Raw genomic sequence first — 18,665 nt, forward strand, 5'->3', positions numbered from 1 at the left:
TCTGGGCAGCTTCAGCAGTGGGGGGCACTTGTAGGAGAAGAGGGAGGGCAGGTGGGAGCTGTTTTCCCTTTTCCCTCCCAGCCTTGGGTCATGGAACTGCCTTGTTCCATGGCAACAGCTCCTACTGAGCAGCCCTTTCTTTATAGCTTCCGGCTCCCTCTGGGTTCTCATAACACTCTTTCCTCCTTGTCCCTTTAGCGCTAGGGATGCCCTTGTTTGTTCCCTTGACTCTGCTCACACCACTGTACAGAGTCCCTTCATTAAAGTGTTTTTCATTTGAACTTTCTAGGACAACTACTGTTGCCTGCCAGATCCTGATTGATGCACTAAGTATGTGTAACCATAACTGAATACAGTGGTAATTATAGTTACTGAACTGATGGGGTAAAGCCAACTTAGGCTGTGGTCACCTAGAAGTTAGAATCATGTATTATTCATTTTTTATATCCACATAAGTGCCTGGTCCCATGAGAGGCATTCAGTGACTATTTTTTCAAGTTAATGAAATCGTGAGTAAGCCCAAGTATTTGTGCTGACAGCAGTGTGCTCTCCTGGTGAGATTCTGCTCTCCTGTTGCTGTTAAGAAGCAGCTTTTCAGGAATTCGATTTCAGCACAGTCAGGGTGTGACGGCTCATGCTGAGTGAGGCACTTCAGCACATGTCATCTGTAATATTGAGTTAAGTTTGGAGTCCGAACCCTTTATGTTATTTTCAAAGCATCCCTTCCCACATTTATCACAGATTTTTGGAACTAGTTTCTATCTTATTTATCCATCCATCGAATAATTTAATTTATTTTTCTATTAGTATTATTTTTAAATTATAAAAGAATTACATCTAGTTGTTAAAAGTGCAGACTGTTACAGGAGAAAGAACTCTTACCATCTCTACATTTCTAGTTCCACTTTCCAAAGGTAACCACTGTCACCAATTTGTTGAGTACAAATTTTCTACCCAAATACATACATTACCCCACCTTTTTCTATGCAAATACATGTATTACAGAAAGCCATACAATGGCTTGTGTAGTCATACTTAATATTATTTTTAAAATTCTGTGTTTTCTTCTAGTAGCTTTAGAGTGGTAGTAATTTCTATCTGAAATTAATTTTTGTATCAGACATGGAAGGAATTATTATTTTTCAAATATATAGCTAGAGATCCCATTATATTTTAATGAATAGTCCATCTTTTCCCTTATTGATTTGAAATGTCCTTATTGTATACTAGATTTGTAGTTCATCCTGGATCTGTTTTTGGTCTTCATTCTGTGTGTATGTGTGTGTGTGTGTAATCTGTTTTTCTGTTCATGATCATCTTATATCAATACCTGTTTTAATATCAAGAAATTTGGGTTTGGAATTATATTTGGATCTAATAATACATGGAATTATAATTTATTTTTCTGGTTGTAGACACCATTAAAAAACAGTGCTTTTATTTCATTGTTTTTATATTTAAGACTGTAAAGTTGCATCTAGAAATCGGTTTGAGAGTTACATTTTAACCTGAAGAAATATTTTTAGCAATATAAAATTTAAGTCTAAACTAAAGTTTTACATTATTTTCAAATGTTTATTTTAAAGATAAGGAATAGGCCTTTCCTATTCATGTTTAATTTTTAAAAATCAGGTAAAAGGAAAAAAGCGAGAGAATAAAATGCTTAGTTTTAATGAGAATTTTGAATCAAGGGTTACTTTGATTCCCTGCCTAATTAACGTGAACATCGAATTATATCCATAACCAAAGTAAAATAACAACTTGCTTTCTCCCCCTTCTTAATCTCTCCTGTCCCTTGTCTCATTTACTTAGATTACCTAAGATTCTAAGGATATGTGAAGGTTGAAGGTGGTATACTTTCTGCTTCGTTTTGTGCTTGAGGGCTGTATATGTTCACCTGCTTCATGCAGACATTTCTTGAGCTCCTTCAGTACTTGTCTTCATGCTAATAAAGCATAAAGAAAATACAATGAGTAAGACACAGGGTAACTTTTATTCCTTCTGTGGAGGGGATCAGAAACAAATTTTTAAAATAATGCTTATAATTAAAGAAACGATAAACTTCAAAGAAAGTAACAATTCATAGGGTTTGTTACCCTGCAGAAATTACCAGTTAATCAGTTACTGTGGAGATCATTAGGGGCACATAAGCATCCTGCAAACAATATTCAAGAAACCATCGGTAAAAATGATGATCCTAGGTCAATATGACGTAGTGAATTTGTTTTGGGTGGAAATTTAGCCCCAAATGCACTGTTTTCCTTTATACATGGCTTTGAAATAAGTACTACATTTTTTAAAATTTTATTTTTATTTCTGCAACCAAATTAGTTTAAAAATCTTTAGAAGTTTCTATTGGCCTGTCTCAGGTCTCCTTGGGATGGGTTGTTGATCTCCATCAGGAATTTCTTGTGTTTCTGTACATAAAGTTTAATGACTCAGCCAAGCAGTTCTCTTCAAATGGTGTTCGTAACTTATTACAGGAGTGGATTTATCCAAGATAGAAAAACATCCGGATGCAGCCAACCTCCTTCTGCGACTGGATTTTGAAAAAGACATTAAGCAAATACTCCTGTTTCTTAAAGATTTGGGCATAGAGGATAACCAACTGGGAACATTCCTGACGAAAAACTATGCTATTTTCTCTGAAGACCTTGAAAATCTTAAGACCAGGTAGGGCTTTTAGAATGATTTTCACATAATCCTAGAAGTGGCTACGAAGAAATATATGTGTAAGTTGTTTTTTTAAGTCTCAGCAGCACAAGGATCTACTGAGGTAATGAATGAATGTGAATGTTATTTTTTTGTTATGGACCTTCTTTGATCAAAATTAAGTATCAAAATCATTTCTTTTGTTCAACTACCCATCATTGTTTTTATGATTTCAACTTAATGCTAAGTCAATCCTTTGGAAACTGGGAGAAGTTTTTTTAAAAATCCATTAACCATGGCTAAATTATCTGATAGTACACTTAAAATTATGAAAGGCTGATCTTTTCTGTTGTTCTTTCTGGACAATTTTTGATGGTAGACATTTGACCTTGTTTTGGCAAATATTGTATAATTTGCTTAATCATTTCTGTCTATTTTGGTTTTTCCTTTTTTTCTTCTTTAAATAGCACTTTTATAAACATCTTTGTACTTCATTCAACATTCAAAGAATTTATTGCATCTGTGAGAATTGATACAGTGCGATAGTATTGATCTGTGAGGTAAGAATCCTGCTGGGCATTGGGCACACCAGAGAGTGAGACAGAGTCTGTGTCTCATAAGTTCACATCTTGGATTTATCATCACCCCCACCTCTCACGTAAATTAGGTCTTCCCAGATTGCCTGAATGAGAACACTGTTCACCCCGCTGCCCAGATCAGAAATACTGGTGTTAACTTTGGCTTCTCTTCTTTTATCATCCACATCTAATAAACTACCAAGGCCTGTTGGTTCTATTTTTATTGCTCTCAAATCAGTCAATCCATTTCTCTTAATCTTCACTTTGAATACTTTACCTCAGGTCCCCATCATTTCACATGAAGAATACCGCAACTGTCTCCTGACTAATCTGCCTCTAATCTTCTCCCCCTAGACTATTCTCACACCGGTTTCAGAGAGCTTTGCAGTTCCTTGAACTATCAGAGTCTAGTCTCTGAACTAGGAAAAAACAGAACAAAAAAAACTACATTTCTTATATTGAATAGTTTGAACCCTTATTATATATGCAAGGCACTTAGATAGACACACTCTCTCCCTTCATGTGACTTACAGTCTGGTGTAATATAGACAGGCTATTACAATACAGGGGAGGGAAAGAATGATTCTAGGAGACTCAGTCTGACATGTCTAGCTCTGCTCCTCCCGACTGTCTGGAACGCTCATTCTCTCCCCATTTAAAAACTAACTTGCCCTTTTGCTCAAGATTTAGTTCAAGAAAGAATACATACCAGGAGGTGGAGATCATTGGGAACTGTTTCAGAGGCTGCCTACTGCACCATTATTATTAATATCCCCATTTTACAGGAGAGGCACAGAGAGGTTAAATAATTTGCCCAAGATTACCCAGCTAGTGTAAGTGGCAGTGGGATTCAAATCCACTTAGTCTAACTCCAGAGTCCTGGCTACTACACTGTACTGTCTCCCTACGTTTAAATCTACGAAGGAAACATAAGCTTAAAAGCAGCTTAAGTTAATTTGCTCAAGATCACACATGCTCCTAACAATTAAAGAATACTCTCATGTAATAGTATAGTCTAATGTTTCCTAAACCTGGCTGACTGCCAAAGTAAACTGGAGCATTTTAAAAAGTTACTTGGAAGTTTTTAATAGGTAATTTACCACATGTACTCAAAAGGGTATACAGTGAAAAGTAAGCTTCTCCTGGAAGAGGCAAAGGTATGATAATCTTTTTTGAACTTACCTTCTGGCTCTGGTATGTACAGCAGTCTTATTTTCTAGAATTTCTATAATAGCACTGATCGCATATACTTGTTTTCTTTTCAATGAAGAGAATTTGAAATGTATTAAAAAGTTGGTTGATTCTTTTTAAGAATTTTCAAATGAATAATCTGCATTTAAGTTATTAGAAATTTTCTTTCGGCTGGGCCTTATATCTTAATTTTTTATTGGAAAAGTTATCACAGTAGATAACAGTTTCAATAATATTTTTATCAGATATTGATCTTTCCTGTGTCCAAAACAAAGGGAAAAAATGGTAATTCTCCTTCTCAACCTACATATTCCTGTCCCTCATCAGCCTTGCAAGACCCATCTGTGACAGCAGCTACTATTATCAAGTTTTTTGTTCAACTAGCTAAGAATGTTCTATCATATACAAGCATGCATGTGTATCTATGTATACACATACACAAGAACACATGTACCTACAGTATGTAGCATTTATGCCTACCATTCTGCACCTCACATTCTTACCTTAACTCTATGTTGGGGATAGTTTTTATTGGCTCTGCCTATTTTAACCCTTTTATAGTTTATACTGTGGATGTGTCTAGTCCCCTTTTGGTAAACATGGTGGTTGTTTCTGGCTTTACTATCACAAAGAAGCTGCAGTGACTCCTCTTATATATACATCATGTCACATATTGGTGTATATCTGTAAGATACATTTCTAGACGTAGAAGTTCTAGGTCAAAGGATATATGCATTTATAATTTTAATAGATATTGACAAATTGTCCTTCATACAGGTTTTCCAGCTTACACTCCCACCAACAGTGTACAGAAGTGCCAGTTTCCCTGTTCTCCACACTAATACAGTGTCATCAAACTTTAGGATTTCAGTTCATTTCATAGATGAAAACATTGCCTCATTGTTTTGGAAATGACGTTTGGAGCATCAGATGTTTGGAGGATCTTTTCTTTTTTTTGAGGATCTTTTCCTATGTTGAACTTCTGTTTACATTTCCTTTTCTATAAATTAGAAGTGTCCTTTGCTATTCTTAATTGGGCCTTTTTCTTTTTTTGGTAAGCGTTTTTTTATATATTAACAAAATTAGTTCCTTCTCTGTGACATGTTGTAAATATTTTCCCAGACTGTCACTTGTCTGACTTGGTTGATGATTTCTTTTTTGCCTTGCATTTAAATTTTTTGTATGTAGTTAAATTTATCAGTTTTTTTCTCTCATTGCCTCTAAGGGACTGGTTTAAAGGGGTAATAGTCACTGAGTATAAAATATAATAAGTTCCAATATATGGTATAAAAGTATCGTAGTCATTAGAAGTAGGCATACCTGAGTTCAAGTTTCAGCTCTGTTATTAATTAGCTGGTGGTCTAAGACAAGTTATTTAACTCCTCTGAGTGTGTTTTTTCAAATGCAATGTGGGAAATTTACCTGGCCCACAGGGGGTTGTTTTGTTGTTTTGTTTTTGTTTTTCTGATGAGAATTAAACATGATAATGTCCAGGGATATTTCAGGCACTTAATTAAACTGCCTTTTACTATGTTTATAGATTTTAAAAAATCAATAATGTTATTTTATAGTCAAACTTCCTGTATTTTGCTACCTTACTTTGTTTCCCAAAAATTTAGCAGGAAACTTCTCAGTTGTTAACAAAATACATATTGAAGGACTGCAGTAAAAATTATTTATGAAAATACATTCTCGGGGCTTCCCTGGTGGCGTAGTGGTTGAGAGTCCGCCTGCCGATGCAGGGGACGCGGGTTCGTGCCCCGGTCCCGGAGGATCCCACATGCCGCGGAGCGGCTGGGCCCGTGAGCCATGGCCGCTGAGCCTGCGCATCCGGAGCCTGTGCTCCGCAACGGGAGAGGCCACAGAAGTGAGAGGCCCGCGTACCGCAAAAAAAAAAAGGGGGAAAAAAAAGAAAATACATTCTCAGTAAATGTACTAAAATAAAAAATTCCAGGAATTCCCTGGCAGTCCAGTGGTTAGGACTCCACACTTCCACTGCTGGGGGCCTGGTTTGATCCCTGCTCTGGGAACTAAGATCATGCAAGCCGCACAGTGCAGCCAAAAAAAAAATTTCCTCTTTTCAGTCTTAGCCCTGCTTGATGGTCTTTCTTTGTAAAAAGAGTTCTGAATCCCATCTTTTCTTAATTTGTGTGTTTTCTATTCGTAGCAAAAAAAAACAAAAAACTTAAATAGAAGCTATTTCATTTTTTTCTACCAACTAGTAAGTCAGATTAACTGAAAAGGGAATCTGTCTGTTAGCGGGTTTCAGAAATATTTTCTGTTTCCAGTTATAAATGGAAACCATTCTAAAGTTGGATGGATGCTCGTTTTGTTTTAACCATATTTGGGGCCATTATTATAGAATGTTTTTACTTAAACTTTTTTTTGGTGTGGGAATATGACACTAGTAAATATTTATCATATGTGCATGTATTTTGTTTGTTTCTCTAGGGTGGCTTATCTACTGTCAAAAAATTTCAGTAAAGTGGATATTGCACAGATGGTCAGAAATGCACCATTTTTGCTGAGTTTTTCAGTGGAAAGACTGGATAACAGATTGGGATTTTTTCAGAAAGAACTTGAACTTAGTGTGAAGAAGGTAAAGAGAAGGAGAGAATTTGTATGCTTCCATGTCAGCTACATTTAGTAACTGTTAAATCTCATGTTTCTAACAGATACTTGGCCTGTATGAATTCTATAAATGCCTGATATTTTCTGTACAAGAATGAATTACCTCGCTAGGTTAATCATATAGCTATATCATTTTGTAATAATTCCATCAAGTTGGTTTCTCAAGTTTTATTCTGAGCACTGGTTTTTTCCCTCAAACAATATTAAGTTTATGTATTTTTGGGTTCCTTAGCATTTTTTTACTGGGTCATATTTTAAATTTTAGTTTTGTATTCCTAGTAATGCCTTGTTTTTTCCAACCTAGTTGAATATGCATACATATTAATAATAGATTGTTTTATAACTGTAGACTAGAGATCTGGTAATTCGTCTCCCAAGGCTACTAACTGGAAGTCTGGAGCCTGTGAAGGAAAACATGAAGGTAGGATGACTGTTAGTTTTTGAGAAATCAGCTTCTTTAAGTGGTTAAGTCCTCTGAAGAGGATAGATTTGCTCCCATCATCTTAAAGAAAACTAGATTGTAAAAGAAGTTATTTCTAAAAAGATAGACAGAGGAAATGATATAATAAATATCTAGCAAGCAGTTTATCTTAGTTTATAATTTTTTCACATGTCAACCAGGTGTTACATGAGTTAGTCTCCTTGCAGACATTGATACCCGTAATCCTAGCGGAGCAGGTTAGGTATCTGGATGGGACCTGGAAGCTGCTTCCTTTGCCCAGGGTGAGGGTCTGTGTCTTCGTCACCTAGGCGGGAGACGAGCTGTGGAGGCTGGAGCCAGAAGGCTTCTTTGAAGAGAGCAGTAGCCAGCATATTGCTCTCCTAGAACCTGTGCCAACTGCCAGCTCTAGATCTATCAGAGAACATACCAGACACTCCTTACTGTCCTCCCTCCAAGGGAATAGGATAGAACCAGGGGCAGCTGACTTGTTAGTATACAAAGCTGTCGGAGTATTTGAAATTATTATATTAAGCCTATTTTCTGAGGTGCCTAAAGTGTTTCATACTCGGCCGTTGAAGACATTTTTATTGAGTGCCTGCCCATGCGCTGTGCTGGGGAGATAGTCCCTGCCGTTGTGGAGCTTACGGTCCAGTGGGGGGAATCTCCCGCGGAGCGATGAGAGGAACGGATTGGTCAGGGAGCATGGGATACTGTGAATGCACACAGAGGACCTAACCTACGTTGGAGTGTTTTTTTTTTTTTAATCATCTCTGTTTAGAATTTTGACATGTAGTTTTTCCAGATGACATGCATAGGAGTGTGCTTGGGAGCAGAGGCTCAGAAAGCACTTTGAGAGTCTTACTGTTGGTCTGTGTGGTGTGGGGCCCGTACAGATAACCTGCGCAGGCCTCCTGTGAGCACCGTTACTCTTATTTCGTAATTATGCTAGCTCCTTTTGGTGATCTTCATTGTGGTCATCAGGCTGTGATTAGCTCATCCTCAGGAGAGGGGTTTAAAATTCAGGTTACCCCAGAAGCAGGAAACTATGAACCCGTAAGGTCATTGGAATAGCCATCTCCAGATTTTTTTTTTTTTTTTTTTTTGCGGTACGCGGACCTCTCACTGTTGCGGCCTCTCCCGCTGCGGAGCACAGGCTCCGGATGCGCAGGCTCAGCGGCCATGGCTTATGGGCCCAGCCGCTCTGCGGCATGTGGGATCTTCCTGGATCGGGGCACGAACCCCTGTCCCCTGCATTGGCAGGCGGACTCTCAACCACTGCGCCACCAGGGAAGCCCCATCTCCAGATTTTAATGTCCTTATTTTAAATTTTGAAAGAATCAATGTGTCCCCTGGCATATTACCAAAATAACTATTTCTATCTTTCTCTTAGGTTTACCGGCTTGAACTAGGTTTTAAACATAATGAAATTCAACATATGATCACCAAAATCCCAAAGATGTTAACTGCAAGTAAAAGGAAAATTACCGAGACTTTCGACTACGTGCACAATGTGATGTGCATTCCGCACCACATCATTGTCAAGTTCCCGCAGGTGAGGAGCGCATAGCTCGCTGCTCTGTAAGAGCTGTCATCGCCCTTCATCTGGAGCTGCTCTCCATGTGCACAGTCCGCTTGTGAAAACCCCTTGCTGTTTGTGAAGGAATCAGACCAAATGCAGTAGAGTTCTGAGAGTGGTATTAAGGTCACGTTTCTTTTTGCGCATCTTTTTAGCAAGACCACATCTAGCAAATGCAGTAGATGGATCACTTGTGAAAAGTTTACATCTTCTAGGGCATTCATGTACGTCTCCAGAGGAGAAATGAGTGATGAATCTATTTCCCTGTAGTTTGTAACCTAGTCCTCGTTCTGCCTTTGGAATCTAACGTACTCTCTTATGCTTTTCTCCCTTTAAATTTGAAATAGATCACTTCCCTTAAAGGTCCTTTCAATTCTAAATGTACTTTTCCACTTAGTCTATCTAAATCCATTAGTTAACAAGCCATGTTATAATGATCTCCTACCAAAGCATAAAACACTTCCAGTTAGCTATCATGCCAAAGCCATAATTATATTTTCTAAGCTAATTAGACTTTTTCCTGTTCTTTACTTGGTGAATGACATTATCTGCTTGTTCACAAGAATGTTAACTTTTTGAAAGCAGATCTTGTCTGATTTATACACTGCTGAATTCCCAGAGCCTGGAACTATAATGGGCCAATTAGTAGGCACTGGATAGATATTTGTTGAACACATGATTGATTGAATCTCATAAAAGTCATCCTTCTTTCCTATTTGGCATGTGAATAGACACTCAGTGAGTATTCATTGGATAAATGAAAGATTGAATTTCATTAAAGTGATTCCTCTACTCCACTTGCCAAATGTGTTCTTGATGTAAAGGTGGGCAAAGAACTATGACTTTAATATAACTGTCAGAACTAGACTGCATTTGGTGCAGTTCCCTCACAAATAGTAGTGTTTATGTACGTATCATACTTCACTCTGAATGGGCCCTTAATAGAGCATTTTTCTATTTCATCAAATGCATGTGTATTCATTATAAAAAGTTAGAAGCCTGCAGTTGTGAAAATTTGGCTTATAGAAACATTGTAAAGTAAGTAGTCTTCAACTAAAAAGCAATGACAATTAGTTTTCCACTGGGTTGATAAATAATTCAGTGACAGTAGAGCATGATAAGAGAATATGATTTGAGGATAGAAAAATCAATGAGTCATGGTCTGTATTCTTGTGGAACTCATAATCTAGCGTGGAAGACAAGTATTTAAAATGTAATTGCTTTACATAATGTTAGAGTCTTAACAGATATTGTATACAGCTATTGATTTAATTTAGGAGAGGTAGGAAAATCATAGAAATAATAAGTTATTGATTGTTCATTTACTGTGTGCCAGCTCTGTCTTTACTGCTTTACTTATATTAATTCATTTAATCTTCACAACAACCATATGAGGTAGGTACTGTTATTGTCCCTATTTTCCAAATGAAGAAATTAAGCATAAAAAGATTCAGTAACTTGTCCAGGGGCCAGAGCCAGGATTAGAACTGTGGCAGTCAGTTTGAAAACCCATGCTCTTACCAAAGATATACTGCCACTCTAAGAAGTGACATTTGAGTTGTCAGTTGAATGAACTGGGTTTAACAGTGGACAGAAACTTTCCAAGTAGAGAAAACTATAAACTTGACCAGATGCATCAAAATCAGTTGTTTAAAAACACAGATTTTAGGCTCCCCAAATCCTAGCTTCTGGGAAGCGTGGTTATAGACCTGTGGCTTCCATATTGGGAGGATTCTCAGATTCTTAGGGGTCTGGGTAGGATTGCTTTAAAAACAAAACAAAAAAAAAAAAACCTCATTGGGAATTCCCTGGCAATCCAGTGGTTAGGACTCAGTGCTTTCACTGCTGGGGGCCTGGGTTCGATCCCTGGTCCGGGAACTAAGATCCCACCAGCTGTGTGGCACAGCCAAAAAGAAAAGAACGAAAACAGCAACAAAAAACCTCATTAATGGAAAAATACATTAACTGACAGTGAGGGAATGGATGTAGACTTAAAGTTTTTGGCTGGAGCTTTAAAAACTTAGTGCTGTGAAACAGTTTTCTCATGCAGATAACAGTTCTGGTTGGTACATAATTTTATGATTAATTAAAAATTGGGAAACAATTATAACTTTAAAACTATGGTTAGTCATTTCAAAGCAGTGACCATGGTAGGCAAAGGATAACAAAAGCAGTGAGGGTAACGAACATGAGGAAACCACTAGTTCAGGAAAGAGGTTATATTCAGGATCCCCTGAAACCTTGTTTCTCCTCTTTCCCTGTGGGTTTCTGTGAAGGCAGAGCTGGAGTCTATGTTAGGACAGGAGGCGATCAGTAATTCTTAAGTTAGGGTTTTTTTGGTGGTTTTTGTTTGTTTTAATCCTTGAGAACTTAACGGATCATTGATAGGATGAAACTTTTCTGACATTGCAAAGTGGCCCCTGGTGGTCAACAACAACAAAAAAAGAGAGAGAAACTCAATCTGGGCCATGACTTTTGGACTTGAAAGATCACATAAAATCTGTGATACTAAAGTCACTCTGAACCACGGGGAAAGAACTATCTGGTCATAGCTGTATGAGTGCTTCAAAGTGTTACTATATTTAGGAAATATAGTTTGGGAGCTTCAGAATCATTTGTGGCCTTGTCCATATGTTGTATGATAATTTTGTAAGCCGAGAGTCACTGGAAGCGTCATACTTCTAAAGAAATACATCTAAAAGCTTCTTACATCTTTTGACCAGTAATAATGCGGTAATGGGAATTTAGTTACCAAAATGAAGGCAGAGCAGCACATAATTTGTTTCTGCAGAGGGAGTAAAAGATGTTTTGTTCCAAAAGCAAGCCAATCCCACGTTGAGTTAGCACACTATGTTTTTTTGGTCACTGTTCTCAAATTACTTTAGTTTTCAACAATTGTTTTTCATAATGTCCTTTCCAAGTGATCTGTTATTTATTTTGTCTCCACTCGAATATAAAGAAAGACTCCTGGAGGTTATGTGCCATGTGGAGTGTCCCCAGTGTACCTTGATATACAGTGAAGAGAGGGACCTGAGACCTAATGCTGAATGTGGGTTCATTGGGCCTTGCCAGGGAGCCTCACAGAAGTCTCTTCAGCTTAGGGCTCTATTTCAAGTCTGGCCAGATCTCGCAATTCTCCCTTCCTCCTTGCAGCTGGCTTTAGGGACTTAGCCTGCTTCTGACTCACTTTTAAAGTTACTGTATTCACTCTATTCCTCAAGAGTTTAATCCCAAGGCAGGTTCCTTTGAACCCATGAAGTCCAGCTTCATTTCATTTTGATACTAGTCAGAGGGAGCAACGGGAATTAAGAAAGAAACAAAGAAAGAAAGGAAAATAGGGAAGCTTCACAGATTATGAAATCTTACACATTTTGATGCCATAAACTTTGATCTCTGACTTTGGTTCTCCAACTTGGCAGGCATCAGAATCCCTTGGAGGACTTGTGGGTCCCACTCTCAAAGTGTCTGATTTGGTAGCTTCGGGCTGGAGCCTGAGGATTTGCTTTTTTAACAGCTCCTCTTGTCTCCCTGTATTAATCTGGTCTTTGCCTACAAGGTAGCCCTTTATTATTTTACAGTTGTTCTGCTTGTTAGTTTTGAGTCCCTTTTAAATCATAATTTCTTAGCAGAAGGCAAAGGATTTAAACCCTCTAGCATTTATAATAATTTTTGGTTTGTTTTTTTCTTTTTAACATCTTTATTGGAGTATAATTGCTTTACAATGGTGTGTTAGTTTCTGCTTTATAACAAAGTGAATCAGTTATACATATACATATGTCCCCATATCTCTTCCCTCTCGCGTCTCCCTCCCTCCCACCCTCCCTATCCCACCCCTCTAGGTGGTCACAAAGCACCAAGCTGATCTCCCTGTGCTATGCAGCTGCTTCCCACTAGCTATCTGTTTTACGTTTGGTAGTGTATATATGTCCATGCCACTCTGTCACTTTGTCACAGCTGACCCTTCCCCCTCCCCATATCCTCAAGTCCATTCTCTAGTAGGTCTGTGTCTTTATTCCCATCTTGCCCCTAGGTTCTTCATGACATTTTTTTTTCTTCAATTCCATATATATGTGTTAGCATATGGTATTTGTCTTTCTCTTTCTGACTTACTTCACTCTGTAGGACAGATTCTAGGTCCATCCACCTCACTACAAATAACTCAGTTTCATTTCTTTTTATGGCTGAGTAATATTCCATTGTATATATGTGCCACATCCTCTTTATCCATTCATCTGTCGATGGACACTTAGGTTGCTTCCATGTCCTGGCTATTGTAAATAGTGATGCAGTGAACGTTGTGGTACATGACTCTTTTTGAATTACGGTTTTCTCAGGGTATATGCCCAGTAGTGGATTGCTGGGTCATATGGTAGTTTTGTTTTTAGTTTTTTAAGGAACCTCCATAATGTTCTTCATAGTGGCTGTATCAGTTTACATTCCCACCAACAGTGCAAGAGGGTTCCCTTTTCTCCACACCCTCCAGCATTCATTGTTTGTGGATTTTTTGATGATGGCCATTCTGAACGGTGTGAGGTATTACCTCATTGTAGTTTTGATTTGCATTTCTCTAATGATTAGTGATGTTGAGTATCTTTTCATGTGTTTGTTGGCAATCTGTATATCTTCTTTGGAGAAATGTCTATTTAGGTCTTCTGCCCATATGTGGATTGGGTTGTTTGTTTTTTTGATATTGAGCTGCTTGTAAATTTTGGAGATTAATCCTTTGTCAGTTGCTTCATTTGCGAATATTTTCTCCCATTCTGAGTGTTGTCTTTTCATCTTGTTTATGGTTTCCTTTGCTGTGCAAAAGCTTTTAAGTTTCATTAGGTCCCATTTGTTTATTTTTGTTTTTATTTCCATTTCTCTAGGAGGTGGATCAAAACGGATCTTGCTGTGATTTATGTCATAGAGTGTTCTGCCTATGTTTTCCTCTAAGAGTTTGATAGTGCCCGGCCTTACATTTAGGTCTTTAATCCATTTTGAGTTTATTTTTGTGTATACTTTTAGGGAGTGTTCTAATTTCATTCTTTTACATGTAGGTGTCCAGTTTTCCCAGCACCACTTATTGAAGAGGCTGTCTTTTCTCCACTGTATAGTCTTGCCGCCTTTATTAAAGATAAAATGACCATATGTGTGTGGGTTTATCTCTGAGCTTTCTATCCTGTTTTCTGTTGATCTATATTTCTGTTTTTTTGTGCCAGTACCATACTGTCTTGATTGCTGTAGCTTTGTAGTATAGTCTGAAGTCAGGGAGCCTGATTCCTCCAGCTCCGTTTTTCTTTGTCAAGATTGTTTTGGCTATTTGGGGTCTTTTCTGTTTCCATACAAATTGTGCAATTTTTGGTTCCAGTTCTGTGAAAAATGCCATTGGTAGTTTGATAGGGATTGCATTGAATCTGTAGATTGCTTTGGGTAGTATAGTCATCTTCACAATGTTGATTCTTCCAGTCCAAGAACAAGATGTTGATTCTCTCCATCCGTTTGTATCATTTTTAATTTCTTTCATCAGTGTCTTATAGTTTTCTCCGTACAGGTCTTTTGTCTTCTTAGGTAGGTTTCTTCCTAGGTATTTTATTCTTTTTGTTGCAATGGTAAATGGGAGTGTTTCCTTAATTTCTCTTTCAGATTTTTCATCATTAGTGTATAGGAGTGCAAGAGATTTCTGGGCATTAATTTTGTATACTGCTGCTCTACCAAATTCATTGATTAGCTCTAACAGTCTTCTCATAGCATCTTTAGGATTCTCTATGTATAGTGTCACATCATCTGCAAACAGTGACAGCTTTACTTCTTCTTTTCCAATTTGGATTACTTTTATTTCTTTTTCTTCTCTGATTGCTGTGGCTAAAACTTCCAAAACTATGTTGAATAATAGTGATGAGAGTGGACAACCTTGTCTTGTTCCTGATCTTAGAGGAAATGGTTTCAGTTTTCACCATTGAGAATGATGTTGGCTGTGGGTTTCTCATATATGGCCTTTATTATATTGAGGTAAGTTCCCTCTATGCCTACTTTCTGGAAGGTTTTTATCCTAAATGGGTGTTGAATTTTGTCAAAAGCTTTTTCTGCATCTATTGAGATGGTCGTATGGTTTTTCTCCTTCAATTTGTTAATATGGTGTATCACATTGATTGATTTGCGTATATTGAAGAATCCTTGCATTCCTGGGATAAACCCCACTTGATCATGGTATATGATGCTTTTAATGTGCTGTTGGATTCTGTTTTCTAGTATTTTGTTGAGGATTTTTGCATCTATATTCATCAGAGATATTGGCCTATAGTTTTCTTTTTTTGTGACATCTTTGTCTGGTTTTGGTATCAGGGTGATGGTGGCCTCGTAGAATGAGTTTGGGAGTGTTCCTCCCTCTGCTGTATTTTGGAAGAGTTTGAGAAGGCTAGGCGTTAGCTCTTCTCTAAATGTTTGATTGAATTCACCTGTGAAGCCATCTGGTCCTGGCCTTTTGTTTGTTGGAAGATTTTTAATCACAGTCTTAATTTCAGTGCTTGTGATTGGTCTGTATATATTTTCTATTTCTTCCTGGTTCAGTCTTGAAAGGTTGTGGTTTTCTAAGAATTTGTCCATTTCTTCCAGGTTGTCCATGTTATTGGCATATTGTTTGTAGTAATCCCTCATGATCTTTTGTATTTCTGCAGTGTCAGTTGTTACTTCTCCTTTTCCATTTCTAATTCTATTGACTTTAGTCTTCTCCCGTTTTTTATGGTTGAGTCTGGCTAAGGGTTTATCAATTTCGTTTATCTTCTCAAAGAACCAGCTTTTAGTTTTATTGATCTTTGCTATCGTTTCCTTCATTTCTTTTGCATTTATTTCTGATATGATCTTTATGATTTCTTTCCTTCTGCTAACTTTGGGGGTTTTTTTGCTCTTCTTTCTCTAGTTGCTTTAGGTGTAAGGTTAGGTTGTTTATTTGAGATTTTTCTTGTTTCTTGAGCGAGGATTGTATTGCTATAAACTGCCCTCTTAGAACTGCTTTTGCTGCATCCCATAGGTTTGGGGTCATCGTGTTTTCATTGTCATTTGTTTCTAGGTATTTTTTGATTTCCTCTTTGATTTCTTCATTGATCTCTTGGTTATTTAGTAGTGTATTGTTTAGCCTCCATGTGTTTGTATTTTTTATAGGTTTTTTTTCCTGTAATTGATAGCTAGTCTCATAGCGTTGTGGTAGGAAAAGATACTTGATACAATTTCAATTTTCTTAAATTTACCAAGGCTTGATTTGTGACCCAAGATATGATCTATCCTGGAGAATGTTCCATGAGCACTTGAGAAGAAAGTGTATTCTGTCATTTTTGGATGGAATGTCCTATAAATATCAATTAAGTCCATCTTCTTTAATGTGTCATTAAAACTTGTGTTTCCTTGTTTATTTTCATTTTGGAAGCTCTGTCCATTGGTGAAAGTGGCATGTTAAAAGTCCCCTACTATTTTTGTGTTACTGTCGATTTCCCCTTTTATGGCTGTTAGCATTTGCCTTATGTATTGAGGTGCTCCTGTGTTGGGTGCATAAATATTTACAATTGTTATATCTTCTTCTTGGATTGATCCCTTGATCATTATGTAGTGTCCTTCTTTGTCTCTTGTAATAGTGTTTATTTTAAAGTCTATTTTGTGTGATATGAGAATTGCTCCTCCAGCTTTCTTTTGATTTCCATGTGCATGGAATATCTTTTTCCATCCCCCCACTTTCAGTCTGTATGTGTCCCTAGGTCTGACGTGGGTCTCTTCTAGACAGCAGATGTATGGGTCTTGTTTTTGTATCCATTTAGCCAGTCTGTGTCTTTTGGTTGGAGCATTTAATCCATTTACATTTAAGGTAGTTATCAGTATGTATGTTCCTATTACCATTTTCTTAATTGTCTTGGGTTTGTTTTTGTAGGTCTTTTCCTTCTCTTGTGTTTCCTGCTAGAGAAGTTCCTTTAGCATTTGTTGTAAAATTGGTTTGGTGGTGCTGAATTCTCTTAACTTTTGCTTAACTGTAAAGGTTTTAATTTCTCTGTCAAATATGCATGAGATCCTTGCTGGTTAGAGTAATCTTGGTTGTAGGTTTTTCCCTTTCATCACTTTAAATATGTCCTGTCACTCCCTTCTGGCCTACAGAGTTTCTGCTGAAAAATCAGCTGTTAACTTTATGGTGATTCCCTTGTATGAAATTTGTTGTTTTTCCCTTGCTGCTTTTAATACTTTTTCTTTTATTTAATTTTTGATAGTTTGATTATTATGTGTCTCAGCATGTTTCTCTTTGGGTTTATCTGGTATGGTACTCTCTGGGCTTCCTGGACTTGACTATTTCCTTTCCCACGTTAGAGAAGTTTTTGACTATAATGTGTTCAAATATTTTCTCAGACCGTTTCTTTTTCTCTTCTTCTTCTGGGACGCCTATAATTCCAATGTTGGTGCGTTTAATGTTGTCCCAGAGTCTCTGAGACTTTCCTCAATTCTTTTCATTCTTTTTTCTTTATTCTGCTCCCTGGCAGTTATTTCCACCATTTTATCTTTCTGCTCATTTATCCGTTCTTCTGCCTTTGTTTGATCTTTAGTTCTTCTAGATCCTTGTTAAATGTTTCTTGTATTTTCTCCTTTCTGTTTCCAAGGTTTGGGATCATCTTTACTATCATTACTCTGAATTCTTTTTCAGGTAGGTTGCCTATTTCTTCTTCATCTATTTGGTCTTGTAGGTTTTTACCTTGCTCCTTCGTCTGTAACATATTTTTTTTGTTCTTTTATTTTTTTGATGGGTGGTGCTGTATTCCTTTCTTACTGGTTGTTTGGCCTGAGATGTCCAGCACTGTCATTTGCAGGCAGTTGGATAGAGCTGGGTCTTGGTGCTGAGATGAGCACCTCTGGGACGCCTCACTCCGATGGATATTCCCTGGGGTCTGAGGTTCTCTGGTAGTCCAGTGGTTTGGACTTGGAGCTCCCACCACAGGAGCTCCGGCCCTACCTCCGGCCTGGAAACCAAGATCCCACAAGCTTCGTGGTGCAGAAAAAAAAAAGGAAGAACGAAAGAAAAAAAGGAGCAGTACAATATCAAAGAATAAAAAACAAAATAAAGGGCTTCCCTGGTGGCGCAGTGGTTGAGAGTCCACCTGCCGATGCATGGGACACGGGTTTGTGCCCGGGTCTGGGAAGATCCCACATGCTGTGGAGCGGCTGGGCCCGTGAGCCATGGCCACTGAGCCTGCGCGTCCAGAGCCTGTGGTCCGCAACGGGAGAGGGCACAGCAGTGAGAGGCCCGCATACCGCAAAAAAACAAACTAAAATTAGAAAGATAAAAAATATATTAGGAAAAATAAAACTATAATTGAAACTACTGCAACAAGGTAAAATAAAACCACAACAGGAAAAAGAAAAAAAAGGCGGGGGGGGAGGGCAGCAAGCCAAAAGGAGAGATCACTAACAAACCATAAAGAATAAAATGAAATTAGAAAAATAAAAGATTTATTAGGAAAATAAAAATATAAAAGAATCAACAACAATGAATGAACAAGTTAAAATAGAACCCCAGTCTAAAAGAGGAAAAAATAAAAGAAAAAAGGAAAAAAAAAAAGAAAACCTTGGTTATGGGGGTGGAGTT

General features: G+C 37.7%; 1 protein-coding gene across 4 annotated transcripts in view; it reads left to right on the top strand.

Moving 5' to 3' along the window:
* MTERF3 (mitochondrial transcription termination factor 3) overlaps window positions 1-18,665 on the top strand; it is a 28,103-nt gene that overhangs the window by 6,978 nt on the left and 2,460 nt on the right. For 3 of the 4 annotated variants that reach the window (XM_067711721.1, XM_067711724.1, XM_067711723.1), the window contains exons 4-7: window positions 2,484-2,673; window positions 6,873-7,020; window positions 7,402-7,473; window positions 8,885-9,046. In XM_067711721.1, the coding sequence (XP_067567822.1) occupies window positions 2,484-2,673; window positions 6,873-7,020; window positions 7,402-7,473; window positions 8,885-9,046 (572 nt within the window). Of the gene's footprint in view, window positions 1-2,483; window positions 2,674-6,872; window positions 7,021-7,401; window positions 7,474-8,884; window positions 9,047-12,489; window positions 18,644-18,665 lie in introns of those variants that run through there. The other variant, XM_067711725.1, reaches the window with a different exon arrangement.

The sequence above is a fragment of the Pseudorca crassidens genome, chromosome 17 (genome assembly GCF_039906515.1).
Source record: "Pseudorca crassidens isolate mPseCra1 chromosome 17, mPseCra1.hap1, whole genome shotgun sequence".
Taxonomy (NCBI): Eukaryota; Metazoa; Chordata; class Mammalia; order Artiodactyla; family Delphinidae; genus Pseudorca; species Pseudorca crassidens.